Genomic DNA, 27,815 nt, shown 5'->3' with positions numbered 1-27,815 from the left:
CAGCAACTCAATGCATAAAAGTATGTAGACACAGTCAAGAGGTTCAGTTGTTGATTGGACCAAACATCAGAATGGGGAAGAAATTTGATCTAGTAACTTTCACCGTGGAATGGTTGTTGGTGCCAGACAGGGTAGTTTGAGTATCTCAGAAACTGCTGATCTCCTGGGATTTCCACGCACAAGAGTCTCCAGGATTACAGAAAAAAACCTTGTTAATGAGAGGTCAGAAGAAATGGCCAGATTAGTTTAAGCTGACAGGAAGGTAATAGTAACTCAGATAACCAGATGAATCAACAATGGTGTACAGAAGAGCATCTCTGAACAGACAGCACATCAATTCTTTAAGTAGAAGACCAGAAACGTGCACTCAGTGCCCTCTGAGTGCATGTTAACTCAAACTAAAGTATGTAGAGATGATTATACAAAGGTATAATCAAGTTTTAAGGAGAATATTGTGCTAAATAAATTGGCAGGTGATTATATTGTAGGAAAATGTGAGGCAAAGTAAAGTGAAATATTTGCGTGAATAATAATGTTTCAGGGGATGAGGTGTCCTATATAAAACGCAGTTAACTGACACAAACAGGGAGTTGGGCAAATGGACTGTAAGTGTTGCCCAACATGAGCAGTATATTGGCAAGAATGCATTTGGAATACTTGGTCCAGTTTTGGTAACTTGCATTTCTGAGAATGTTCATTGATTGCAGAGATGCAAGGTTGACGAGGTTGTGCCTCGTATGAGATTCCTGGTCTAAGTGGATGGTTTCAGTACAAGAGCTGGAATTCTGAAGATGGGGATGAGAAATTTCTTAATTCCAACATGTTGAGAAACTGGGCTGTGGAAGACTCAATGCTAAGATGTAGATGTTTGGAGGATAGTGGAGTCTAGCAGATTCAGATTTATTTACTACATATACATCAAAACATAGTGAAATGTGCTGTGTGGTGCTACGGTAGCAGAGGTTGGTGTAACGTTATTACAGCTTGAAGAGTCAGAATTCAATTCCGATGTCATCTGCGAGGAGCTTGTACCTACTCCCCACGTTTTCTACCACGTACCAGTTAGTGGGTTTGTTTTGTCCCATGATTAGGCTAGTGTCATATCGGTGGGTTACTGGTGGTGCAGCACGAAGGGCCGGCAGGTTCTAGTCCATGTATCTCTAAAGACAATGTTATCAACAAACAATCTAAGGATTTGCTGAGGGCAGTCTGCAAAACCCTTTCCTCCCTCTCACCCACATGGATAGTCCTTTAACTCCAGGACAGGCCTCCAGGTGAACAGGCATGAAAAGCAGCCATGGTCTTAAAGAATGCACATTTTGTGGTTGAAGGTTTAGAAACTACACAGCAGCCCTGGTTATTCCTTGCAGACTGTGTAAATGTTCTGTGAACACAAAATCCTTGTACTACCTCAGGCACTGCTTCCACACAGCCCGTTCTTGCCTAGATCACAACTGTGATAAACCTGTCATGTTTCAAAGAATGTCCTTTAATTCCAGGAAAACGCTCGAGTGGGAACTGAGCCCAGCCTCCTGTACACTGCAGCATGTATAATGACTCACCATTATCTAAAGGGGCAGAGGACTGCTGGAGAATTCCTTTCCCATGGAACTGGATGAGCAACACAAGCCGGACTCATTTTCCAAGAATGTCGTTACATTTAATTTTAGTTTTGATTACTTTGTACAGTGATGTCAATAGCTCTGTAAATATAGTGATAGATCCAGTATTGCACTATGTGATTGATGTTTTGGATGAGATAAAATTGTGCTGCTACTTGGAGCTGTCTTTCATTCCTGAATCCAAAAGTGAGTTGGAGAAATTTCCCACCTCTCTTCCCTACTTACTTCCTTAATCCCATTACCTCCTACTGGAGCATAAGTGGCGGTTAGTATCTCACCAGAGTCCGATTCCTAGACTAGTCTTTCACATCATCTCCAGCTGTAACCCATCTTCTTGATGCATCTGTCCTCTCCCAAATATGATGTCTTCGGAGCTCCTGGTGGCATTTCTGGAGCTCTGAGCATTTATGGGATGGGCTTCTCCTTTCCCAGCCAAGCTTGAGACTGCTGGCCACTTTTACCCCTGCTGGAGTGCTCTAGACTCTTGCAGCAGCAAGTTTGAGTAGCTTCACTCACTCACTCTTTCTCTCGTGTGTAACCAGTTCTCTCCACGTTGAGGAAAACTGCTCCTGTTGGTCATTCATTGACTTTCAACAGAATAGAGTGGTGAGATATTCTAATTACCCCATGCTTATAAATAAAGTGCAGTCAGTCAGTAATGACAGGTCAGTGGTGGTTAGAACGTTTAATATTTGTGCATAAATACTGGGTAAATAACAATGAAAAATTAATGACAGATTTAACCACATATTACAGAAAGTGGAATTTCAGCATTACAGTTTAATTATATCCCAACCACTTTAATAGTGGGAACTGTCTCTAGCTGCAGGCCTATCTGATCAGTCTGAAGCCTGTGTTATGTGAGTGAGGACCAGGTGAGTTTTAAGCATGTTGTCTCAGTAAAGGGTTTTGTCAATTATAAACAGCTATGCTCCTTCAATAAAGTGAATGAAAAATTCTCAAAGAGCAGCCTGGAATGGTACAGTTCAAGAAATGCAGCTGAGATTTTGGACATTAAACAAACAGGCCACAGTGACGAAGGCCAACCACTGTGTTCGAAGGGACAGCCGTCCACACTGACTTTCTCATTGCCAGTCCTGCTGGGTCTCAATTGCATCAATGTTAGACAACAAGGGGTGGAGGAAGGGGTGAGTTTTGCATCACTTTGGACTGTCTGTCTGTGACAGTTGGCCTCATAGCAGATACCAGCTGGCAGCCAGTGCCACAAGAACAGCCATCACTACCTGGAAAGGAGAGCTCTGCACGATGGCCATCATTCCATGAAGTGGGCACCCCATTTCACCACTGCCTAGAGGGAAAGAAAGAGCCAAAGAATTAATGATGGTTGGGGGGTGGGGGGGAGAGACGCATGCAACATTAAATTGCCATATCCTGCTACCAGCATATGACACTCAAATACACACAATGCAGGAGGAACTCAGTTTTGTTTTCTGATGTTTTTCAGTCGATGTTCTTTCAGAACATGCATAAACGCTAAGAAAACTTTGAAAAGGAGAGTGGTGGCAAAGAAGTCAAAGATGGAGTAGACAGCCGTCGTGCTCTGCTCTTGTTATACCAGTTTACTTATTCTATTGAATTTCCATACATAACAAATACCATTTAAATTAAAGATAGCCCCTATACAAATAATGCAATGCAGCTGCCACCAATTTTGCAGTCTAATCCAACATCTCTGGAAAGAATAAGAGCTAAAATTTCGGACCTAATAAATGGTCTCAGCCCAAAATCTCAACTCTATTCTTCAGACTTGCTGAGTTCCTCCAGCATTATCTGTTGCTCTGGATTTCCAGCATCTGTAGAATTGCCTTGTGTTTATGAACTCGAGGGCCTGCCTTTGGTAGTCTTGCAACATCTTGTTCTACTTGCATAGACAGCGGATGTTGCTTCAAACAGTCCACACTATAAAAAGGAACAGGCAGGAAATCACTTCCTTTGTGACTCATTTCAGTATACTGGGAATTAACAAATGTAGAGTAGGGGATTTCCTAGACTGTTCAGGATGGTCCCCACTGCAATCTTTACTAGGATGCTCTTCCCAACAGTGACAATTGTTACCCATAGTAGCAGAACCATCTCTTCCCTCCCACTACTCCAGTCCTACACAAGCAAACTCCAGGTTTTCCAGCCATCAATCACGCCATTTCCACCCAGTCCTGGGCTACCCATTTGAGTGCAGGACATTGTCTCACCCCAGTCGCATTCCACTTGTTTGCCATGACCATCATTCCCTCAGTACTAATCAGCAAGCTCCAAAACCTGGGCTTCTGTAACTGGATCCTTGATTTCCTCACCAGAAGACCACAGTCAGTGCACATTGTAAATAACATCTCCTTGTTGACCATCAATACTGGTGATTGTTTAGCCCACTATTCTACTCTCTAATCCACAACTGCGGCTAGGCACCGCTCAAACACTATAAATTTGCCAACTATTGATGACAGAATTTCGGATGGTGTCAAGTAGGCACAAGCAAACATACTGGAGCGAGTCCGATCAGCTGGTTCAGTGGCGTCACAACAACTTTGGACAAATTCAGTAAGACCAAGGAAGGATTGTGGACCAGGAAGAAGATTGTAATGTGTTTCTTCAATGAGGGATCAGCAGTGGAAAGGGTGAGCAGTTTCAAGTTACTGAGTGTCTATCCTGGACTCAATATATTGATACAATTGCAAACAAGGCATAACAGCAGCTCTATTTCATTAGGAGACTTGGTATGTCATCAAAGACTTGCAAATTTCTACAGATTACTATGGAGAGCATTCTAACTGGTTGCATCACTGTCTGGTATGGAGGGGCCACTGCACATGATCGGAAAATAATACCTTTAATACCATCATTCCAAATAAACTGATTCCTAAGCTCTGGAACCTGGGTCTTAGCACTCAGATCTGCAGCTAAATCTTCAACTTCCTCACAGACAGGACCCGAGCTGTAAAAATAAGGGACAAGCTCTCCTCTACAATCACTCTGAGCACCGGTGCCCCACAAGGCTGTGTACTCAATCCCCTGCTGTACTCACTGTACACCCATGATTGTGTAGCCAAGTTTCCATCGAACTCAATATATAAGTTTGCTGATGACACCACAATTGTAGGCCGTATCTTGGGTAATGATGAGTCTGAGTACAGAGAGGAAATTAAAAACCTGGTGGCATAGTGCGAAGACAATAACCTATCCCTCAATGTCAGCAAGATGAAGGAATTGGTTGTTGACTTCAGAAGGAGTAGCGGACCACACAACCCCATCTACATCGGTGGTGCGCAGGTGGAACAGGTCAAAAGTTTTAAGTTCCTCGGGGTGAATATCATAAATGACCTGACTTGGTCTAACCAAGCAGAGTCCACTGCCAAGAAGGCCCACCAGTGCCTTTACTTCCTGAGAAAGCTGAAGAAATTTGGCCTGTCCCCTAAAACCCTCACTAATTTTTATAGATGCACCGTAATCGTAGAAAGCATTCTTCTAGGGTGCATCACAACCTGGTATGGAAGTTGTCCTGTCCAAGACCGGAAGAAGCTGCAGAAGATCGTGAACATAGCCCAGCACATCACACAAACCAATCTTCCATCCTTGGACTCACTTTACACCACATGCTGTCAGAGCAGTGCTGCCAGGATAATCAAGGACACGACCCAATTAGAACAGCTTCTTTCCAACTGTGATAAGACTGCTGAACAGATCCTGACCCGGATCTGGGCCGTACCTTCCAAATATCCAGACCTGACTTGCACTACCTTACTTTCCCTTTTCTATTTTCTATTTATGATTTATAATTTAAATTTTTATTATATTTACTTCAATTTGTACTTCAGGGAGCATGAAGTGCAGAATCAAATATCACTGTGATGATCGTACGCTCTAGTATCAATTGTTTGGTGACAATAAAGTAAAATGCTGCAGAAAGTTGTAAACCCAGTCAGTTCCATCATAGGCACTAGCCTCCCCATCATCGAGGACATCTTCAAAGGTGATCTTCAAAAGGCAGCATCTGTCATTAAGGACCCCCATCACCCAGAAATGCCCTCTTATTATCATCATCAGGGAGGTGGTACAGGAGCCTGAAGACACAACTCAACATTTAGGAACAGCTTTTTCCCTTCTATCATCAAACCTTTGAATGGGCAGTGAACCCATGTTCACTACCTCACTATATTTTTTCTGCATTACATTTAATTACGTATTTTTGTAATTTATAAGTCTATTTTTATTATATATTGCACTGTACTGCTGCCACAAAGCAACATTTCATAACATATGCCAGCAATATTAAATCCGTTTCTGATTCTGCCCTGCTTGCTTACCTTTGGCACTATAGAAAGGACACTTTCGAACATCTCCTTTGCCATCGTGAAGTGGGATTCCATCTTCTTGACCCGTTCCTTTAAGGGTTTTTCCAATTTTATCCAGTTCCTCAAATACCTGTGAGATTGTGTAAATAGAATAAAGATTAAAGGGTGGAAGGCTGTGGCCAATGAGTCCAAGTAGACCACAATTGTTCCTCAAAGGTGAGCCCTCTGACCATCAGAATCAATCCAGTGCCCTTTGTGATATCCACTCTATTACAAGTAGACCTATGCTCTAGCGAGGATGTCAAAACAGTTCACAATTGCAGGTGTGGATTCACTAAAATCCAGTAAAACTGAATTAAAAGCCTCCCGATTCAGGCTAACCTCCTCCCACTGAAGGCTGTATCTGCAGGTTAACTCCAAGCTGTAGGAGCCCAAATCCTTGATTACCAACACTGGATGTTAAGGACCTTAATCCCTGAAGTGTAGGACACAGAGGATCTTGTAGAGGTGTATGGAATCATGAGACACATACACTCAGTACTTGGTCTTTTCCCTGTGGTTGGGGAATTAGGAACTGGAAAGCTTAGATCTAAAGGGAGGAGACAAATTTACTAGTAACTTGAGGGTAAACTTTAAACACAAAGGGTGATCTGTGCAATGAGCTGAGACATGGGCAGATACATACATTGGGAATGTTTAGAAGATGATGGGCCAAATAGGACAACTCGGATGGACATTTTGGTCAGCATGAACCAGATGGGCCAAAGAGCCTGCTATTGTCTGCATGTCTCTGTGGCTCCAGACATACCACCACCCCCACCCCACAACATTTAGCTTATCCATTGTTACCATCACAATAATTTTATTAAAGTCCTCACCACCCATTAACTTAGAACATAGAACACTACACCGAAGGAACAAGCCCTTCAACCCATAGTATCATGCCAAACCAATTACATTTACTCATCAAATAGCCAACGGAACTTATCACTTATGCCTACACAACTTCTATATCCTATTTTCCTCACATTCATGTGCCTATCTAAACATCTCTTAAAAGTCTAATATTTCTGCCTCTACCACCATCCCAGGCAGCACATTCCAGGCACCCATCACTTTCTCTTGCCTTTCACATTTCCTTTGAAATTATCCTCTCTCACCTTAAATGCATGTCCTCTGGTATTTGACATTTTAACCCTGTCTGTCTACTCTAACTATGCCTCTCATAATCTTGTAAACCTCTATCAGATCTCCCCTCAGTCTCCACCACTCCTGAGAAAACAACTCAATTTTGTCAAACCTCACTTTACAGCACACACCCTCTAATCCAATCAGCATCCTGGTAAACCTCTTCTGCACCCTCTCCAAAGCCTCAACAGTCTTCCTCTAATGGGGTGACCAGAACTGTATACAATACTCCAGGTATGGCCTAACTAGAGTTTTTGCCCCTTGAATTCTTTTCTCAGCTTAGAGGAATTTGAATATGTGTGAAAATTTCACCCAGGACCAGAGGGCACAGCCTCAGAATAGAAGGATGTCCTTTATGAACAAGAGATGAGGAGGAATGTCTTTAGACAAAGGGTGGTGAATCTGGAATTCATTGTCACAGTCGGCTGTGACATTGGGTATATTTAAAGCGGAGGTTGATAGGTTCTTGATTAGTCAGGGTGTCAAAGATTACAGGGAGAAGGCAGGAGAATGGGGTTGAGAGGGATAATAAATCAGCCATGATGGAATGGCAGAGCAGATTTGATGGGCCAGATGGCTTAATTCTGCTCCTATGTCTTATGAAAGCTGGCAAAGGTGCAGAAAAAATTCATGTGGATGAAGGGATTGGGTTATAAGATTCAAGATTGTTTAATGTCATTTCCTGCATATGAGTGTAAAGGACAATGAACTAATTGTTACTCTGGATCTGAGGCAGCAAAAAAAAATGCAATAAGATAAAGAACACAGTAATAAAATAAATAACAATAAATATAAATACAAAAGATAACGTATACTCTGACGAAGGGTCTCGGCTCGAAACATCGACTGTACTTCTTCCTATAGATGCCCCCTGGCCTGCTGCGTTCCACCAGCATTTTGTGTGTCTTGCTCAGACTGATTGTATGTCCATAAGGGAACTGACAGGAAATGATAAAGTAGTGGTGGTTGGAGGTATGGAGAGTGGAGTTAGTGGGTGGAGGTGTTGATCAGTCTTACTGCTTGGTGAAAGTAACCGTTTGAGTCTGGTGGTCTTGGTGTGGATGCATGGGATCCAGGGAAGTTTGGCCAGGTGGATTCAGAATTGGCTTGCCTGTAGAAGGCAGAGGGTCATGGTGGAGGGAGTACATTCAGATTGAAGGGTTGTGACTAGTGGTGTCCCACAAGGATCTGTTCTGGGACCTCTACTTTTCGTGATTTTTATTAACGACCTGGATGTGGGGGTAGAAGGGTGGGTTGGCAAGTTTGCAGATGACACAAAGGTTGGTGGTGTTGTGGATAGTGTAGAGGATTGTCGAAGATTGCAGAGAAATATTGATAGGTTACAGAAGTGGGCTGAGAAACGGCAGATGGAGTTCAACCCAGAGAAGTGTGAAGTGGTACACTTTGGAAGGACAAACTCCAAGGCAGATTACAAAGTAAATGGCAAGATACTTGGTAGTGTGGAGGAGCAGAGAGATCTGGGGATACATGTCCACAGATCCCTGAAAGTTGCCTCACAGATTGATAGGGTAGTTAAGAAAGCTTATGGGGTGTTAGCTTTCATAAGTCGACGGACAGAGTTTAAGAGTCGCGATGCAATGATGCAGCTCTATAAAACTCTGGTTAGGCCACACTTGGAGTACTGTGTCCAGTTCTGGTCGCTTCACTATAGGAAGGATGTGGAAGCACTGAAAAGGGTACAGAGGAGATTTACCAGGATGCTGCCTGGTTTAGAGAGTATGGATTATGATCAGAGATTAAGGGAGCTAGGGCTTTATTCTCTGGAGAGGAGGAGGATGAGAGGAGACATGATAGAGGTGTACAAGATATTAAGAGGAATAGACAGAGTGGATAGCCAGCGCCTCTTCCCCAGGGCACCACTGCTCAGTACAAGAGGACATGGCTTTAAGGTAAGGGGAGGGAAGTTCAAGGGGGATATTAGAGGAAGGGTTTTTACTCAAAGAGTGGTTGGTGTGTGGAATGCACTGCCTGGGTCAGTGGTGGAGGCAGATACACTAGTGAAGTTTAAGAGACTACTAGACAGGTATATGGAGGAATTTAAAGTGGGGGGTTATATGGGAGGCAGGGTTTGAGGGTCGGCACAACATTGTGGGCCGAAGGGCCTGTAATGTGTTGTACTATTCTATGTTCTATGCCACATAGCCTCCTCCCTGATGGGAGTGGGACAAACAGCCCAGGAGCAGGATGGGTGGGATTCTTCATGATTTACTCATGAAGAAATCCTTTTTTTTATTGCACTACTTATTTATTTGTTCATGTTTTTGTTATTATGCCCTGCTGTGGCTAAACAACAAATTTTGTGACATAAGTCAGTGATATTAAATCTGATTCTGATTCAGTAATCTCAGGGACTCCATGCCAACACTTTTACAGGAACTCTCACTAGCTGCATCCCATCACACAACCAGAACAGGCAATTGGCCACTGTGCCGCTCACTGCAAATGTCCAGGTCCAAAGCCCACCTCCATGTTGAAGTGGAAGGCCTGGTTAGCCTCCTCCACAATCCTCTGCTTGATTTCCTCACTGGGCTCCAGACTGTTGAGCCTCGAGCGGTAGAGCTGCTTGAAGCGACTTGGGTTGGAGATGTTGTCGAAGGTGTAAAAGAGGACGCCCTCTCCTGAGCTGGGCAAGCTGAGGGCCCTCTGGGCCACCTTCTTTAGCACCTGCCCCCCTGACAGGTCCCCCATGTAGCGGGTGTAGGCGTGGGCAACCAGCAACTCAGGCTCATGCTCCCCAATGTGATGGATCCGCTCTGTGTATCTCCTCGTAGCCTCCGAGCACTGGATTTGATCCTTCCAGCTGGGACCCCATAGGAATGCCAGATCCTTAGCAAGAGACTCCTTGCGATGCAGCTCGAGGGGAAAGTACAGGGGAGCAAAGGCTGGATGCTCGGCATTCTTATCCATTTCCTCCTCCAGGGCGCTGTAGGTGTAGTAAAGGGCTACCGTGCCAAGCTGTAACACAAGACCAGACAGTGTTGTGACAGGGAGCCTTACTTGCATCAGGCTCACCTACTTCCCCACACACCCTCACCTCTTTCTCCACAAGGAGCTTGCTGAAAGTAGAAAGTCCTCCCAGAATGGAAAGGAAGCTTAGATCAGCTGTCTCATCACTTTCCCATCCCACTGGTGGTGGTGGGGGGGGTGGGGAGATCATTGGGGAAGCAATTATAGGGAATGATCCAAATATTTTATAAGGGTAATCCAGAGGTGCAAAGTGCCAAATGTCACGGACTACCACGCACCCCACAAAGCCCAGTCTGAACAGGGCGGTTATGGATGTGTAGAGTTTAGTGCTACACATTACTGTGGCAGCAATCAGGGTTTAACTGGATATGGCGGGGCCACTGCACAGGATCAGAAAAAAATTCTGTATGGACAATGAACCCGTGAACACTCCCTCACTATTTCCTTCTCTCTTTTTGTACCATTTATCTTTTTTTAAATATATACTTACTGTAATTTATAGCTTTTTTATTGTCATATATTACAATGTACTGTTGCAACAAAACAACTTTCACAACCTATGCCGGTGATATTAAACCTGATTCTGATTCGAATTCCTGTCAGGAGTTTGGACGTTCTCCCCACGAACACATGGGTTTTGTCTGTGCGCTCCCACATTCCAGATTAGGGTTGGTAAGTTGTGGGCATGCTCCACTGCCGATAAAAAGTATTCACCCTCTTGGAATTTTTCATGGTTTATTGTTTTACAACATTGAATCGCAGTGGATTTAATTTGGCATTTTTTTTACACTAATCAACAGAAAAAGACTCTTTAAAGTGAAAAGTGATCTAAATTAATTACAAATATAAAACACAAAAACGTTATTGCATAAGTATTCATCCCCATTAATGTGACACACTAAATCAACACTAGTGCAGCCAATTGGTTTAGAAGTCAAATGATCAGTTAAATAGGGATTTGTTTTTGGAGACTTGTGGGCAGTCAAGGAGTTTCAATTGATTGTAACAATACACTTGTACCTGGAATGTCTAACTGCTGGTGAGTCAGTATCCTGGCAAAAACTACACCCTGTAAACAGAAGAGCACTCCAAGCAACTCTGTGAAAGGTTATTGAAAAGCACAAATCAGGAATGGATATATCCAAGTCACTGAATGTCCCTTGGCGTACAACCATCAAGAAATGGAATGAATATGGCACAACTGAAAATCTGCCTAAAGCAGGCCATTCTCAAAACCTGAGTGACCGTACAAGAAGGACTAGTGAGAAAGGCCTTCAAGAGACCTATGTCAACTCTGGAGGAGTTACAGTCTTTAGTGTTGAGGTAAGAGAGACGGTGCATAAAACTGTTGCCCAAGTGCTTCACCAGTCACAGCTTTATGGGAGAGTGACAAACAGAAAACCACTGTTGAAAAAACTCACATGAAATCTCGACTAGAGTTTGCCAGAAGACATGTGGGAGACTCTGGAATTAGCTGGAAGAAGGTTCTCTGGTCTGATGAAACCAAAATTGAGCTTTTTGGCCATCAGAATCAACACTATGTTTGGCATAAACCAAACATCACACTTCATCAAAAACACACCACCCCTACCGTGAAGCATGATAGCAGCTGCATCATATTGTGGGAATGCTTCACTGCAGCAGGCAAAGTACAGGGAAATTCCTGGAGGAAAACCTGATGCAGTCTGCAAGAGAATTGCAACTTGGAAGACGCCTTGTTTTCCAGCAAGACAATGAGCCCAAGCATAAAGCCAAAGCCACACAGGAATGGCTTAAAAACAAAGTTAATGTCCTGGAGTGGCCAAGTCAGAGTTCAGGCCTCAATCCAATTGAGAACTTGTGGCTGGACTTGAAAAGGGCTGTTCACTCACAAGCCCCATGCAATCTGACAGAGCTTGAGCAGTTTTGTAAGGAAGAATTGGGGAAAATTACAGTGTCCAAATGTACAAAGCTGATGGAGACCTGTCCACACAGACTCAAGGCTGTAATTGCTGCCAAAGGTGCATCTACTAAATACCGACTTGAAGGGGGTGAATACTTATGCAATCAATTATTTTGTGTTTTATAGTTGTAATTAATTTAGATCACTTTGTAGAGATCTGTTTTCACTTTAACATGAGACTTTTTTGATCAGTTGATCAGTGCCAAAAAAGACAAATTAAATCCACTGATTCCTGACTTCCTGTCAGATTGCCGGCAGATGGTAAGAGTGGGCTTCCTCACCTCTGCCGCTCTGATCCTCAACACAGGAGTCCCTCAGGGCTGTGTACTGTCCCCTCCTTTACTCTCTGTATACCCATGACTGTGTCGCCACCCATAACTCCAATCTACTAATTAAATTTGCTGACGACACTACACTGATTGGCCTAATCTCAAATAATAATGAGGCAGCCTACAGAGACGATGTCATCACCCTGTCACAGGAATTATCCTGGTGACCCTCCTAACTGACTCCAGTGTTATAGTATCTTTGTTTTAGGTAAGGGCACCAGGTGGGCAGTTTTCCAGGCGTACATCACCTCTACAACTTCACAAAAATGTTTACGAGGCATTTAGACCGAGGTGGACGGAAAAGGGAACAGATGGATTCAAGCCATGTACAGGCAGACAGGACTAGTGTAGAATGGCATCTTGGTCAATATACACAGGATAGGTGTTCCTTTGTTCCAACCCCTCATAATCCAGACAACACAGGCAGCAAGTAGAATCAGCCCTACCTTGAACAACTCCCGATGAATCTTGCCCTTGAGGAAGTCCTTGACGAATTGAGTATTCTCTGCTCGGTCATGTGATTCCTTTGTCCCTTCCTTCAGGATTTCTGACAGGTCTGTGGGGCTGTGGGTGGAAGAAGACAATCAGAGCTAGCCAGTAGCGGGTAACAGCCAGCAAATCAATTGGGGTACAAGCAAATGGAACACCTAGATTGATAACAGTTTGCTTCTCAGAAAGTAAACAGTATTTTGACTTTATTTGTCGAGAGGTTGAGAATATTCCTGGGTGGAGTACAGTGCAGTGACACTCTGATATGCAATCTACCCCAGTCTTGGAGAAGTACAAAATCCCATTCCCATCTCAGCCATCCTTGTGCCTGAGAACACCATGGTCATTGCTCAAAATGGCTGAAGAGTTCTTGCTGTCTACCATTTCAAAAACAGGAAAGAAAAGTGGATCTAGAACATAATAGCACAGTACAGGCCTTTCGGCCCACAATGATGTGCTGACCTTTTAACTTACTCAAAGATCAATCTAACCCTTCCCCTTCGAGGGGGGGAATCCATGGACTAGTGCGCCACTTGGACAGCAGTCAGGGTCTGATCACCCTGGCTGGGTTGCCCTGGTGATCACTGAAGATGTGTCCAAGTAGCACCAGTAGGTGTATTCTGGTGGCATCCGTCGGTCTCGAGAGACCATGGATCTGCGCCTGGAGTTTCCAGGGCGCAGGCCTGGGCAAGGTTGTATGGGAGACCGGCAGTTGCCCAAGCTGCAAGCCTTCCCCTCTCCACGCCACCGATGTTGTCCAAGGGAAGGGCACTAGGACCCACGCAGCTTGGCACCGGTGATGTCGCAGAGCAATGTGTTGTTAAGTGCCTTGCTCAAGGACACAAACACGCTGCTTCAGCTGAGGCTCGAACCAGTGACCTTCAGGTTACTAGTCTGATGCCTTGCCCATGCGCCAATGCATGGTGTATTCCACAATTCTACAACAACAATAATTTACTCAATGATCAATTTAACCCTTCTCCTCCCACATAGCCTTCAATTTTTCTATCATCCATGAGTCTAAGAGTCTCTTAAATGTCCGAGGTGTAGTGCCTACAAAAAGTACTCAAATCCTTGAAAGTTTTCATGTTTTACATCATCAAATCACAGTGGATTCAATTGGCTTTTTTGACACTGATCAATAGAAAAAGACTTTCATGTCAAAGTCAAAACAAATCTCTACATGGTGATCTAAATTCATTACAAATATAAAACACAAAAAATTGATAGCATAAGTATCACCACTTTGATATGACACACTAAATCATCACTGGTGCAGCCAATTGGTTTTAGAAGTCACATAATTAGTTAAATGGAGATCACATGTGCGCAGTCAAGGTGTTTCAATTGTGGCCTCCATTGGTTGTGGTCGACCATGGGTACTGCGCCTCTGGTAGTCACCAGGAGTGGCTTCTCCAGGGCAGAGTTGATATGGAGATCCGGCTGTTGCCCATGTAGTGAGACCCCCCTCTCCATGCTGATGACAGGTCCAAAGGAACGACGAAAGTCGATACAGTTTGGTGCCAGCAGTATCACAGGAGTTGCCGTGCCAGTGCTGGGTACAGCAGTCAGCCACCTTCAGGACTCCGACTCCGGATTTTTCCCCGGGGTTTACTCCCGAAGCCTCTCCCATGAGCGGGTATAGCCGCAAGGCAGCGGAGGTTTGAAATCGGAGTTTTCCCTTTCCTAGATAAGCTACTATCTGTGGATAATGAGCCCCATCTGCCCGGAGCAACTGGTTTTAAGGCGGCAGTGGCCCGCCTTTGCCCCTTCTCTTCTCAGTGAGAACAGCTCCACCGGGCATAAGAACTATGCCAGACATGAAGGCCAGGAGTTGGACTTGGTTGTCAGAGGCTGTTTGAGGCGCACATCATGAAGAGCATTTGTTTAGCAGTGGGAGCTCGTCCCCAATACCACCCTTCGGCTATGACTACCCTTGGAGCCTGTTCAATTGACTGTAGTAAAAATACACTTGCATCTGGCAGGTCCAACTGCTGGTGGGTCAGTATCCTGGCAAAAACTACACCATGAAGACAAAAGAACACTCCAAGCAACTCTGCAAAAAGCACATCACGAGATGGCTACAAGAAAATTTACAAGTTACTGACTATCCATTGGAGTACAGTTAAGTCAATCATCAAGAAATGGAAAGAATATGGCACAGCTGTAAACCTGTCCAGAGCAGACTGTCCTCAAAACCTGAATCACCGTGTAAGAAGGGGACTAGTCAGGGAGGCCACCACTCCAGAGGAGTTACAAGCTTCAGTGACTGAGATGGGAGAGACTGTGCATATGACAACTGTTGCCCAGGAGCTTCACCAGTCACAGCTTTATGGGAGACTGGGAAAGAGAAAGCCACTACTGGAAAATACTCACCTTTGCCAGAGGTATGTGATTGCTCTAAAGTCAGCTGGAAGAGGTGTTATGGTCTGATGAAACCAAAATTGAGCTATTAAGACTTTTTGGCCATCAGACTAAATGCTGCTTTTGGTGTAAGGCTAACACTGCACTTCATTAAAAACACAATCTCTATCATGAAGCGTTGTGGTGACTGTATCATGCTGTATCTTCACTGCAGCAGGCCCTGGAAGGCTCATGAAGGTAGAAGGTAAAATAAATGCACAAAATACAGAGAAATCCTGGAGGAAAACCTGATGCAGTCTGCAAGAGAACTGCAACTTGAGAGAAGATGTCTTTTTCAGCAACACAATGACCCCCGAGCATAAAGCCAAAGCTACACAAGACTGGCTTAAAACAACAAAGTTAGAATCTAGACCTAAATCCAACTGAGCAGTTGCTGTTCATTCACGATCCCCATGCAATCCGACAGAGTTTGAGCACCTTTCTAAAGAAGAATGGGGAAAAACTGCAGTGTCCAGATGTGCAAAGCTGATAGAGACCTATCCACAAAGATTCAAGGCTGTAATTGCTGCCAAAGATTCATCTACTAAGTACTGATTTGAAGGAGTTAGTAATTATGTAATCAATAATTGTGTTTAATAATTGTAATAAATTTTGACTAATTTGTAGAAATTTGTTTTCACTTTGATTCAAGTCTTTTCTGTTAATCTGTGCCAAAAAAGCCAAATTAAATCCATCGATTCAATGTAGGAAACTAAGACATGAAAACTTCCAATGGGGGGGGGGGGGGTGAATATTTTTTACAGCCACTTTGTTGTTGCTTTGCATGGCAGGTGTTTTTCTCTTCACACTTCTAGTGCTTCAAATGATGAAGTGTGACCTGAGAGGGGTACACTTGAGCTGTCTGTTCGGGAGGCAGGGCAGGATCAATCTTGTCCACAGTCATTCCAACAGGGATGGCTCTGAGTTTGACAGCACCTGATGGGAGTCCTTGAAGTAAGTAAGCGTCTTGTTACGTGCCAACAGCCATAGACCACAGACTCGGATTTTAATGCTAAACAAATATATTTTCAATACCTACCCAAAAAACAATTGTTCCCCTAACCAAAAATTAACAGTGCAATGCATCTTAGCTCACAAACTGTGAAGGTCTGGAAATAGTTCTTCCCAAGTCTTACTCAGAGTCCTAGGCGGAATCCACGGGAACGGGTACAGGTGTCTGTGAGGAAGGGTTCATAAATCCACATTAAGATGACACAAGGTGACGATCATGGAAAATTCCAGAAGACAAGTGGATCCACACAGGAATAACAAAGTGACGCCTAAGTTCCAAAATCCACGTAGGGATATCACAAGGTGATGGTCAGGGAATATTCCTTTACACAAGTGGTTGCCACATAACACACCCGATTCCATGTATGGATTAACAAAAAGTGGTCGCCACAGAACACTCCAGAAGTCCAAGTATGGATCATACAAAGTGATAGTCACGTATCAAATATGCAGTGTGTGCCGCAAATTATCACAATCTTCTGGACACGGAGAAATATTAGGAACTACTGTTGTGGTTTTTCGTGCCTCACAAATGACCAAGAGACGCAGAAGATTCTTCAAGAAGGGTCTCAGCTTTGATTTGCAAATTAAAGTTTAACCCTTCTTGAGGAATCTTCTGCGTCTCCTGGTCATTTGTGGGGCACGAGAAACCAACCATTGGAGTATAAAAGTATAAATTTTAACTATGAAGTCAGTTATTTGCTATGCATGTACTCAATTTAGTAGAATGAAATCTTAGGGATGTAGAAGACAATGGTGTGTTAATGAGAGGTAGCTACAGAAAGAGCTTGCTATTTGCTATGCATGTATCCTAAAAATGTAGAAGACAATGTGTTAATGAGAAGTAGCTAAGAGATGTAGATTAGAACATGATTAAGCCAATTGATAGAAACAATAGGGACAATTATGTACATGAGGTACGTGTAATATGCAACTATAGATCGATTACATATGCTAATACAACTGGACCAGGAGATTGCTATAAAAAATGTTGTGTCCGGTGATGGGGATGGGGGGGGGGGGGCAATCAGCGACTAGCTCAATGACTGTCTCAGCTTTGATTTGCAAATTAAAGTTTAACCCTTCTTGAAGAATCTTCTGCGTCTGTTGGTCATTTGTGAGGCACGATAAACCATGACAAAATAATTTTATAAAATTATAAAACCACGACAAAATCCTCTACCATATCGTTTACCGCTCGCAAATCATGCACCAATCTCCACTTAGATTTATCTGCTTTTAAGACCGGCAACAACGGGGTATTGCATGGACTGTTTGTTCTTTTAAGCACTCCTATTTCAAGCAACCCCTGCACTGTCGACGCTATTCCCTCTTCTGCTTCTGGTCTTAGTGGGTATTGTGGTCTCCTGGGTGGAATTGCTCCTTTTTTCAGCCTTATTTCCACCAGACTAGCTGTTTTTATTTTCCCTACGTCCGTGTCATGCTGTGACCACAGAATAGATGGCAACTCATCTAACCTTTTATCTTTCTGCTGGCCTCTTTCCTTTCCCAGCAAGGGCATGTGTGGTTGGGGAGTTATTTCGACCTCTCTCACTGTCCCCTACCATAGCTACACTTACCATTATTTTAATACAATTGTTGTCTTCTGATATCCACACCTCTGGCGTAATTTTCCTCCACACTGTTACGGTTTCAGCACTCTTAACTAAAGATCCTAAGTCTTTAGACTGATATCCCTTATTTACCAACAACGTTACTTGGGGCGCAGCCTCCGGTATCCTGTACCATTTTTCTAAAAAGGTGTTCCACTTAACTTGTAAAGCTGCCCCTTGCTTTCCAATTATCACAGCCTCCCCTTCCAGGTGCTGCTGAGTACATGCCTCCAGGTGCCATTTCTCCTCTAACTCCCTGTTCTGAGTCTCGTCAAAAATCACTGTACAATGTAGCTCAGATTTGGGCATTACAGCCCTGGGTAATATAACCTGCACGCCCTTTTTCCATTTTTCCCAGGTTTTCTGAATCTGGTCTGCGATGTCTCCTATCCAAAAGACATTAGCCTTCTTGTCTTCTCGCACTATCAATTGAGCCCCTGCTCTTTTCACACTCAGCCCATTTCTGGTGCATTCTAATTTTAATTCCAGTTTCAATAAGGCATCTCTGCCTAACAAATTAATCGGAGTTCCTTTAAATACTAGCACCGGCAAAACAATTTCTTTATTTCCCATTCTCAACCGCACTGGAGCCGTGCACTGTGTCAACTGTGTTTTCCCCGAGAACCCTACCATCTTAATAAACTTTCCTGACATGGGAAGGTGAAGGGCATACTGTGGCTGTTCGCAAGTGTACCTGGCTCCAGTATCTATCATCATTGGTGTCAGTTGCCCTTCTAACATAACCTGAACTATGGGTTCCTCATCTGCCTCCCTTGTTATCATTGGGTAATGTCCCTTCCCACTCAAGTTCTCGGGGCACCCCTAATACCTCGCATAGGGGTTCACAGGTCCGTTTGGGCCTGTGGGGGCTGGTCCTTGGCTAAACTTTAGTTCCCTTCTTATCGGTTCCTGCTGGTGTGTGACAGGCCATAGTATAAACGGACAATCTCTTCTCATGTGACCTGGCTGATTACATTCCCAGCACAATCTCTCTACCTCTCTTTCCCACTGTTTTCTCACTGGTCTCCTTTGCCCATAGCTCCTCTGTCCCCCTCCTTGGGACTTCCAGTCCTGTCTGGGCTGTTTGAGTTTAGTCTGTTCCTGATAGAGCATTTGTGGGAATGCTCCCTCAAAGTCAATTATTGGCATAGGGTTTTCCAGCCCTTGTCTTACAGTATGATCCATATAGCAGTGCTTTGTCCAGTTCGATGGCTGTACTCGAACCGGTGGTTGTTGGCAGCATCTTTTTGTTTTTCTCTTTTTCCTTCTTTTTGAGTTCTTCGAGCTGCATTTGTATTAACTTTCTTTGCACCTCTTCCTGCTGCTCAGCCAACCTTTGTTTGTCTTTCCGGTATTTCTCAACCGCATGGACTACGTGGTCTCTAAATTCTTGTGGGGTCTTTGACGTTAGCCCAACCACTTCCTCCAGTTTGGATTTTACTTGTGGTGGCATTGCATCCAAAATGCTATGTCGGAACAATGAGGTCATAAATAAGCTATTCTCTACCTCTTGCTCAGTCTCCACCTTTTCAACTGGTTTTCTACGTAGGTTGCTGGGTTTTCAGTGTCTCCCAGTGGATCCCCTTTTAAGGCTTTGGGGTCCACTTTGGGTGGATAAAACTTTCTGAGGGCCTGCCATACCCTCTGCCTCACTCTGTCAAACCCGTCTCCATCAGTTCTTGGGTCGTTCGAGTTTACTATGCCAGCCATTTCCATTAGTTCGTTAAATTTGGAGGTTCCCATCAACCTTATCAACAGTGCCTTCAAATCTCCCATAGCCAATAACCGTCCCGCTGTTTCTTCTTCAAAGGCTCTAATCCATTTCCCTGCTCCTTCATGTAAATTGGGCAGAGTGTTTTTCAGCCCTTCTAGGTCCTGGCATCCCCAAGGGATATACTGCACGTCCTGATCCTTTTACTAACAACGGCATCATTCTTCCTCCTTCTTCCCACCTGCCCTGGCTCTTCTCCTCACCTGACTCCCCATCTGTCTCAGGGTATGTCTTTACTGCCTCCCACACAAATGTCTCCGGGGTCCTCTTCTTCCCTCGGTCTCCCTGTGGAGTCCTTTCTTTTTGTCTTGATTCAATACTTGGTTGGCCCCTAGAGTATTTTTCGCATCTCTCCTGGCAATCCTCTCTCAGTAACTTATCTAGCTCTCTTTCTACCTCTGCAAGTCGCTCCCCTACTGCCTCCTTCTGTCCTTCTAGGATTATGCCTCCTACCTCTTCCCCACAAATTCTCGTATCCTCTCTCTTTCCACTTAACTCTTGCTCCTCCAATGAGTCACCTTCTCTTTCTTCCTGTCCTGATGAGCCACTTTCTTTTCTAGTCTGTTTATTTCTATAGTATAACCGATACTCCTCATACTCCTTTACCTCTCAAAGTATTTCATCCGTTCAATCCCTTCTTTCATTTCTCTCTGTACCTGTTCTATCTTTATCCTTTCTGCCTGTATCTCCTTCCATATCGCCACTTTTTTCTTCTCGTATTGTTTTTTCTCCTCCTCATTATCCCAAACCTGTACTTCTCCCTGCATGTTTACTGTTCCCGTCAGCAGGGGGCACTGCTTAGGGGTTCCTTCCTCATTATAGGGAGGGGGCTTTTCTGTTTCTTTCACATCCAGGTACGGAGCCGAAGCCAGCTTCTCACCGTACCCTCCTCTCTCTCTCTAACAGGCTGTTTCTCCAGCACCTTAGTGTTTTCCTTGCTTGTAATCGATATTCTACCTGTCCTCCTCAGCCTTTCTCCCTCCGTTCTGAAGAGTTTTAGCACTTCCACTTCTCGTTTTCTTTTTTGCCCTCTTTTCTTAGATTTATCTTTTGGTTTGTAATTTTTAATTAGTCCCTCCATTTCTTCGCACAAACTTACATCAAACGTTCCTTCTCTTGGCCACTTTGTGACCAGGTTTTTGGTTCTTTTTTCCAATTTTTCTGAAGTTTTCGTGATCTCATTTTGAATTAATGGGAATTTTTTGCTCAGAATCTCTACTGCTGTTCCTTTACAGAGATTCACAGTTTGTTTACTGGATATTATTTACTCTAATTCTACACCTAGTCCTAGTCTAACACCACGTGGACTTTTTCTTAACTAAACTTACTCTAATTCTACGCCTAGTCTATTTTCCTTTCCCTGCCCGTTCAGCCCTTCGTTTCATACGAAGCGGTACCCACAGGGATTTACCAACACCTCGCCCATTCAGACCCTTATCTCTTAAGGCGGTATCCACGAGGATTTTCTACTCTAATTCTATTTTCCTTTCCCTGCCCGTTCAGCCCTTCATTTCATACGAAGCGGTACCCACAGGGATTTACCAACACCAAGTGGATTTTTTCTTAACGTCTTATTAACTTATTTGTACTTACCCTCACTGCAGTGTTCTTGAGCAATCCTCTGAGCCTCCTCTGTTAACCCCCAATTCTGCCAGATTCTTTGGACCGGAGAGACCCTTCGGCAGTGGTTCCACACTTCTGAGACTCCAATACCTCCCCAAAGCCAACAGAATTCTTAGTCCAAACTGTCGCAAAAAGCGCTTTCCTTTTGTTTGGGTGCACCCTTAATTCTGTTAGCCTTGTGGGGGTCCTTAGAGGACTGGGAAGCATCCCCAATCTGCTGTTTCCCTTCCGCGGGTCTCTATCCGGTCCTGCCGCGGTCGCCAATTTTGTCGTGGTTTTTTGTGCCTCACAAATGACCAAGAGACGCAGAAGATTCTTCAAGAAGGGTTAAACTTTAATTTGCAAATCAAAGCTGAGACAGTCATTGAGCTAGTCGCTGATTGCCCCCCCCCCCCATCCCCGGACACAGCATTTTTTATACCAATCTCCTGGTCCAGTTGTATTAGCATATGTAATCGATCTATAGTTACAAATTACACGTACCTCACGTACATCATTGTCCCTATTGTTTCTATCAATTGGCTTAATCATGTTCTAATCTACATCTCTTAGCTACTTCTCATTAACACATCATTGCCTTCTACATTTTTAGGATACATGCATAGCAAATAGCAAGCTCTTTCTGTAGCTACCTCTCATTAACACACCATTGTCTTCTACATTCCTAAGATTTCATTCTACTAAATTGAGTACATGCATAGCAAATAACTGACTTCATAGTTAAAATTTATACTTTTATACTCCAATACTACCACTGCGGTAGTGAACTCTTCAACTAACTCTACTCACTCTCTCGCTGGTAACTCAGTCTGCTGCATCGCTTAGCTGCAGAAATTTTCAGAAACCTCCCAAATTCAATAGAAAAAGCCTACACTCGTTTGTTATATGACGCCATCCCCATGCCTCATCCAGGCATACCCAAATGACCTATCCCACACCCCTTCCAGATGCACCTAAATGACACGGTTAATCCAAGCAACGTTGACATGTAACTCTCCACACATCGACGTATGGGTCCAGGTCGTGGAGGCACTGTATTTGCCTCTCCCACCCCCCGGAAGTGTGTTCTATACACCCACCACATCCTCCCTGTACTTTCCTCCTATAACTATTTCTGCCCTGGAAGAAAGGCTGTCTACCCACTGTGCCTCCTTTCATCTTGTACACCTCTATCATGTGTCCCCTCATCCTCCTTCGCTCCAAAAACTAAAGCCCTAGCTCCCTCAACCTATCATCATAAGATTTGTTCTCTACTCCAGGCATCATCCTGGTAAATCTCCTCTGCATCCTCTTGAAACATTGCACATCCTTTCTATAACAAGGTGACGAGAACAGAACACAATATTCCAAGTTGGCCTAACCAGGGTTTTATAGAACTGCAAGATTACATCATAACTCTTGAACTCAATTCGCTGACTAATGAATGCCAACACACAATAATAAAGAGAAAACTGAAAGACTTTGGAACATGAACAGGGTATCATTGTCCCGATAGTAATATCTACAACTGGAATCATCCCAAAGGCACTACACAATAGCATTAAACAATTAGGCCTACACAGTAATATCTATGTAAATCTTCAGAAAGCAACAATAATAAACACCACTAGAATAGATAGATAGATAGATAGATACTTTATTCATCCCCATGGGGAAATTCACATTTTTTCCAATGTCCCATACACTTGTTGTAGCAAAACTAATTACATACAATACTTAACTCAGTAAAAAATATGATATGCATCTAAATCACTATCTCAAAAAGCATTAATAATAGCTTTTAAAAAGTTCTTAAGTAGTTTACTTAAATACATTAAATACAATCAACCCCCGGCACTTTAACATATCTTACTCCTGGCGGTTGAAGGAGCATTGCATCGATAGCAACCTGTCGCTGAAACTGCTTCTCTGTCTCTGGATGGTGCTATGTAGAGGATGTTCAGGGTTTTCCATAATTGACCGTAGCCTACTCAGCGCCCTTCGCTCAGCTACCGATGTTACACTCTCCAGTACTTTGCCCACGACAGAGCCCGCCTTCCTTACCAGCTTATCAAGACGTGAGGCGTCCCTCTTCTTAATGCTGCCTCCCCAACACGCCACCACAAAGAAGAGGGCGCTCTCCACAACTGACCTATAGAACATCTTCAGCATCTCACTATAGTCCAAAAGTTTTGAGCAATTGATAAATGAGCATGCTTGGCTCATTTACCAGCTTGAGCGAAGAAAGAATAAATAATGACTTTATTTTTATAGCACCTTTCATACATTAAGATATAGGATCAAAGAGCTTTACATAGCTTGTAAAGATAAATCAATATAGTCATAAAAATAAGACAAAATTAAAATCATAAGTAAAGATAATTATACAGAATAAAATATAATCAAACATACCAAATTATGTAAATGTAAGCTACACCACCAGGCATTAAGTATTCCTATAAGTAAGCCAAATTTAAAAAGTAGATGTTTAGAAGTGTTTTGAAACATTTCACAGTACTAGCCTGGCATATAGTAGAGTATTCCAGATTTTTAGTGTACAAGAGCAAAAGGCTGCATCAACAGTTCTTGCACGTTTGGCTCTAGAAACACTAAGCAAACCAGTATCTGAGGATCTAAGATTACAGTTAGAAATATAAGGGGATAGACACTCCAAAATATACTGAGGAGCTAGATTATTCAGAGTCTTGTATACAACTGAGAGCATTTTAAAATTGATCTGAAAGAATCCGAAATGATACCAAAACCAATGAAATGTGCTCAGATTTTCTTTCTTTGGTTAAGATTCTTGCTGCTGTATTTTGAACAAGCTGCAGCCGATTTATATCTATTTTAAGCAGTCCTGAAAAAAAGAGTCCATAACAGTGGCCTAATTGGCTAAAATCAAAACTGTATCCGTTTTTTTGCATGTTGAGATATTATAAGAAATCAAACTTTTAAATGACGGTACGCAGTCTTAGTAATCTGGTTAATGTGTGATCTGACGTTTAGCTTAGTCAATAAAAAATTCTTTACTTCTGGCTTGTTTTGTTAGAAATAATCAAGTTTATTTCTAAGATCCTCACTTTTTTATTGCTACCAATAACTAAAATGTTTTTTCCTTATTTATTTTCAGGAAATTCAAACTCATCGATTCTATAATGCTACTAAGACATCGGACAAGGGGGTTCAGAGCCTCATGCTCATCTGGTGTAATGGACAATTACAGTTGTGCCATTTGCGTAGCTGTGGTAATTCACCGTGTGTTTTGAATAATCTGACCGAATGGGAGTAGGTAGAGTAAGAACCACAATGGACCATACACCTCCTTAATCCTGTCAACTCGTGTGGCAACTTTGAGGGTTCTATGGATGTGGACCCTGAGACCCCTCTGTTCCTCCTCACTGTTAAGAATTCTGCCTTTAACCCTGTACTCTGCCTTCAAGTTCCATTTTTCAAAATGAACCACTTTACACTTTTCTGGATTGAACTCCATCTGCCACTTCTCAGCCCAGCTCTCTCCATCCTGTCAATGTCCTGATGTAACCTGTGACAATCTTCTACACGATCCATACCACTACCAACCTTTGTGTTTTTGTGGAGAATTTTGTCCTCTTGTACCTGCTCCACAGTGTCTCATCTTTTACCTCACTGCTCCTTTCAGCTCTTGCCACAGATCTCTCAATTCTGCCAATGCCCACACCACTATCAGTCTCTGCCTTGAAGATATTCAGAAACTGAACCTCCACAGCCCTTCAAGGGTTGAGAAATCCCATGAATCCCCACCCTTAGTGAGGAAAATCTGTCCCTGTCCTAAACAGCCAACTCTTGTGGTGGGTCTGTGATCTCTGGTCCTGGCCAACACAGCTATCAATCAGAAATATCAACTCTCCAGCCACCCTGGGAGACCTTTAATGAGCCTGAGATGCTTGAACCAGCTGACATCAGAATGTGTACATTCCAGCCACCAAAATTGAAGCTGAGTGCCACAATCATCCCACAGACCCAGGGTAATGGAAGTCTGTTAGTAAGACATAGAAATAGAATTAAGCTATTTGGTCCATCAAGTTTGCTGTGCCATTTGATCATAGCTGATTTATTTTCCCTCTCAATCCCATTCTCCTGCCCTCTCCCTGACTACTCTAGAACCTAACAACCTCTGCTTTAAATATACCAAATGACTTGGCTTCCACAGCTGTCTGTAGTAATGAGTTCCATAGATTCACCACCCACTGGCTTAAAAAATTCCTCTTCTGTTCTAAAGGGACGTCCATCTTTTCAGAGGCTGTGCCCGCTGGTCCTAGACTCTTCCACTATAGGAAACATCCTCTCCACATGCACTCTACCTAGGCCTTTCAGTATTCCGTAGGGTTCAATAAGATCCCCTTCATTCTTCTAAACTTCAATGAGTACAGGCCCAAACCCCTCAAACACTCCATCCATTAACCCTTTCATTCCCAGGATAATTCTGTTTCCATGGTGTGTTTTTACATGGTGTAAAGGACAATTGCTGGAAAAGATGCTGGAGAGAAGTGGGGGACAATGGAATGGTGGATGAACTGAATAAGTATTTTGTATCAGCCTTCACTGTGGAAGACACTAGCAGTATGGTGGATTCAAGGTGTCGGGTATCATGAAATGCGTGAAGTTACCATAAATAGAGAGAAGGTTCTTGGGGAAATGAAAGGTCTGAAGGTAGACAAGTCAGCTGGATCCAATGGTGTACACCTCCCAAGTTCTGAAAGAGGTGGCTGAAGAGATCATGGAGGCATTAGTATTGATCTTTCAAGAATCACTAGATTCTGGAAGGTCTGGAAGACTGGAAAATTGCAAATGTCACTCCATTCTTTAAGGAAGGAAACTACAGGCCAGTTAGTCTGACTTCAACGGTTGGGAAAATGTTGGAGTTGATTATTAAGGAAGAGGTGTCAGGGTACTTGGAGGCACATGATAAAATAGGCTGCAGTCAGCATTGTTTCTTCAAGGGAAAATCTTGCCTGACAAATCTGTTGGAATTCTTTGAAGAAATAACAAGCAGGATGGACAAAGGAGAATCGGTTGATGTTGTGCACTTGGATTTTCAAAAAGCCTTGGACAAAGTGCCACACATGAGGCTACTTAACAAGCTCCAAGCCCATGGTATTACAGGAGAGATTCTAGCATGGATAAAGCAGTGGCTGATTAGCAGGAGGCAAAGAGTGGGAATAAAGGGGGCCATTTCTGGCTGGCTGCTGGTGACAAGTGGTGTTTTCACAGGGATCTGTGTTGGAACAGATTCTTTTTACATTGTATGTCAACAATTTGGATGATGGACTTTATGGCTTTGTTGCAAAGTTTGCTGACTATATGATAGGTGGAGGGGTAGGCAGTGTTTTGAACAAGTAGAGAGGCCTACAGAAGCACTTGGGATTAGGAGAACGGGCAAAGAAATGGCAGATGGAATAAGGTGTTGGGAAGTATATGGCCATGCACTTTGGTAGAAGAAATGAAAGGGTTGACTATTTTCTAAATGGAGAGAAAATACTGTACAAAAAACTGAGGTGCAAAAGAACTTGGGAGTCCTTGTGCAGGATTCCCTAAAGGTTAAGTTGCAGGTTGAGTCCGTGGCGAGGAAGACAAATGCATTGTTAGCATCATTTCAACAGAACTAGAATACAAAAGCAAGGATGTAATGTTGAGACTTTATAAAGCACCGGTGAGGCCTCACTTGGAGAATTGTGAGCAGTTTTGGGTTCCTTATCTTAGAAAGGATGTGCTGAAACTGGAGAGGGTTCAAAGGAGGTTCCCGAATATGATTCCAGGATTGAATGGCTTGTCATATGAAGAGCATTTGATGGCTCTGGGTCAGGATTCGGTGGAATTCAATAGAATGAGGGGGTGACCTCATTGAAACCCATTGAATGGTGCAAGCGCCTTGATAGAGTGGATGTGGAGAGAATGTTTCCTGGGGTGGGAGAGCCTAAGACCAGATGACACAGCCTCGGAATAGAGGGGCATCCTTTTTGAACAGAGATGAGGAAGAATTTCTTGAGCCAGAGTGTGGTGAATCTGTAGAATTCTTTGCCACAGGTAGCTGTGGAGGACAAATATGTATATTTAAAGCAGAGGCTGACAGATTCTTGATTGTTCAGGGCATGAAGGGATACAGGGAGAAGGCAGGAGATTGGGGCTGAGAGGGAAATTGGATCAGCTTTGATGAAATGGCAAAGCAGAAACAATGGGCCAAATGGCCTAACTAATTCTGCTCCTCTGTCTTATGGTGTATCACTCAATATAAAAGAAAAGCAGATGATATTGAGGACCTCAGGACCATACAACTCGGACACAATGACGCCCACAAAAGCACTGGAAGCAGAATAAAGCAAATCTCTTCACAAACTACCTATCCTCCCTCCTTCTCCCCCCCCCCCCCCACACAACAGCCCCCATTAAATAACCCGCTAAACATGACAAACCTGACAATGTCCCCATCCATTCTGGACTCCTCGTCTTCACCAGGCACCATTGTTCAGTCGCTGGAGCTCGGTACTGGCATGGCATGGAATGAGGTGAT

General features: G+C 43.4%; 2 protein-coding genes across 3 annotated transcripts in view; one reads left to right on the top strand and one right to left on the bottom strand.

The window, feature by feature from the left end:
- Window positions 1-1,782, top strand: part of dnaja3a (DnaJ heat shock protein family (Hsp40) member A3a) — a 28,229-nt gene extending 26,447 nt beyond the window's left edge. For both annotated transcript variants that reach the window (XM_073060073.1, XM_073060072.1), the window contains one exon: window positions 1,500-1,782. In XM_073060073.1, coding sequence (XP_072916174.1) covers window positions 1,500-1,522 — 23 coding nt within the window. In that variant the 3' untranslated portion in view covers window positions 1,523-1,782. The remainder of the gene's footprint in view (window positions 1-1,499) is intronic.
- A 510-nt stretch (window positions 1,783-2,292) lies between these two features.
- Window positions 2,293-27,815, bottom strand: LOC140735243 (heme oxygenase 2-like). Its single transcript, XM_073060074.1, has 5 exons — window positions 27,718-27,815; window positions 12,823-12,940; window positions 9,602-10,093; window positions 5,942-6,059; window positions 2,293-2,931 (listed from the first exon to the last, which is right to left on the bottom strand). The coding sequence occupies exons 1-5, from the start codon at window positions 27,765-27,767 to the stop codon at window positions 2,816-2,818; spliced, it is 894 nt and encodes a 297-aa protein (XP_072916175.1). The 5' UTR covers window positions 27,768-27,815; the 3' UTR covers window positions 2,293-2,815.

Source organism: Hemitrygon akajei, chromosome 11 (assembly GCF_048418815.1).
Source record: "Hemitrygon akajei chromosome 11, sHemAka1.3, whole genome shotgun sequence".
Taxonomy (NCBI): domain Eukaryota; kingdom Metazoa; phylum Chordata; class Chondrichthyes; order Myliobatiformes; family Dasyatidae; genus Hemitrygon; species Hemitrygon akajei.
Note: the sequence above shows the minus strand (reverse complement) of the source record. Positions and strands in the feature narration are given on the sequence as shown.

Excerpts from the sequence above, each read along its gene's own strand:
- LOC140735243 (XM_073060074.1), bottom strand. The coding sequence starts at position 27,767 with ATGGTGCCTGGTGAAGACGAGGAGTCCAGAATGGATGGGGACATTGTC. Across the intron at positions 12,941-27,717 it reads ATGGATGGGGACATTGTCAG|CCCCACAGACCTGTCAGAAA; the intron begins GTTTGTCATGTT and ends TTCCACCCACAG. Across the intron at positions 2,932-5,941 it reads TCCTTTCTATAGTGCCAAAG|GCAGTGGTGAAATGGGGTGC; the intron begins GTAAGCAAGCAG and ends CTTTCCCTCTAG.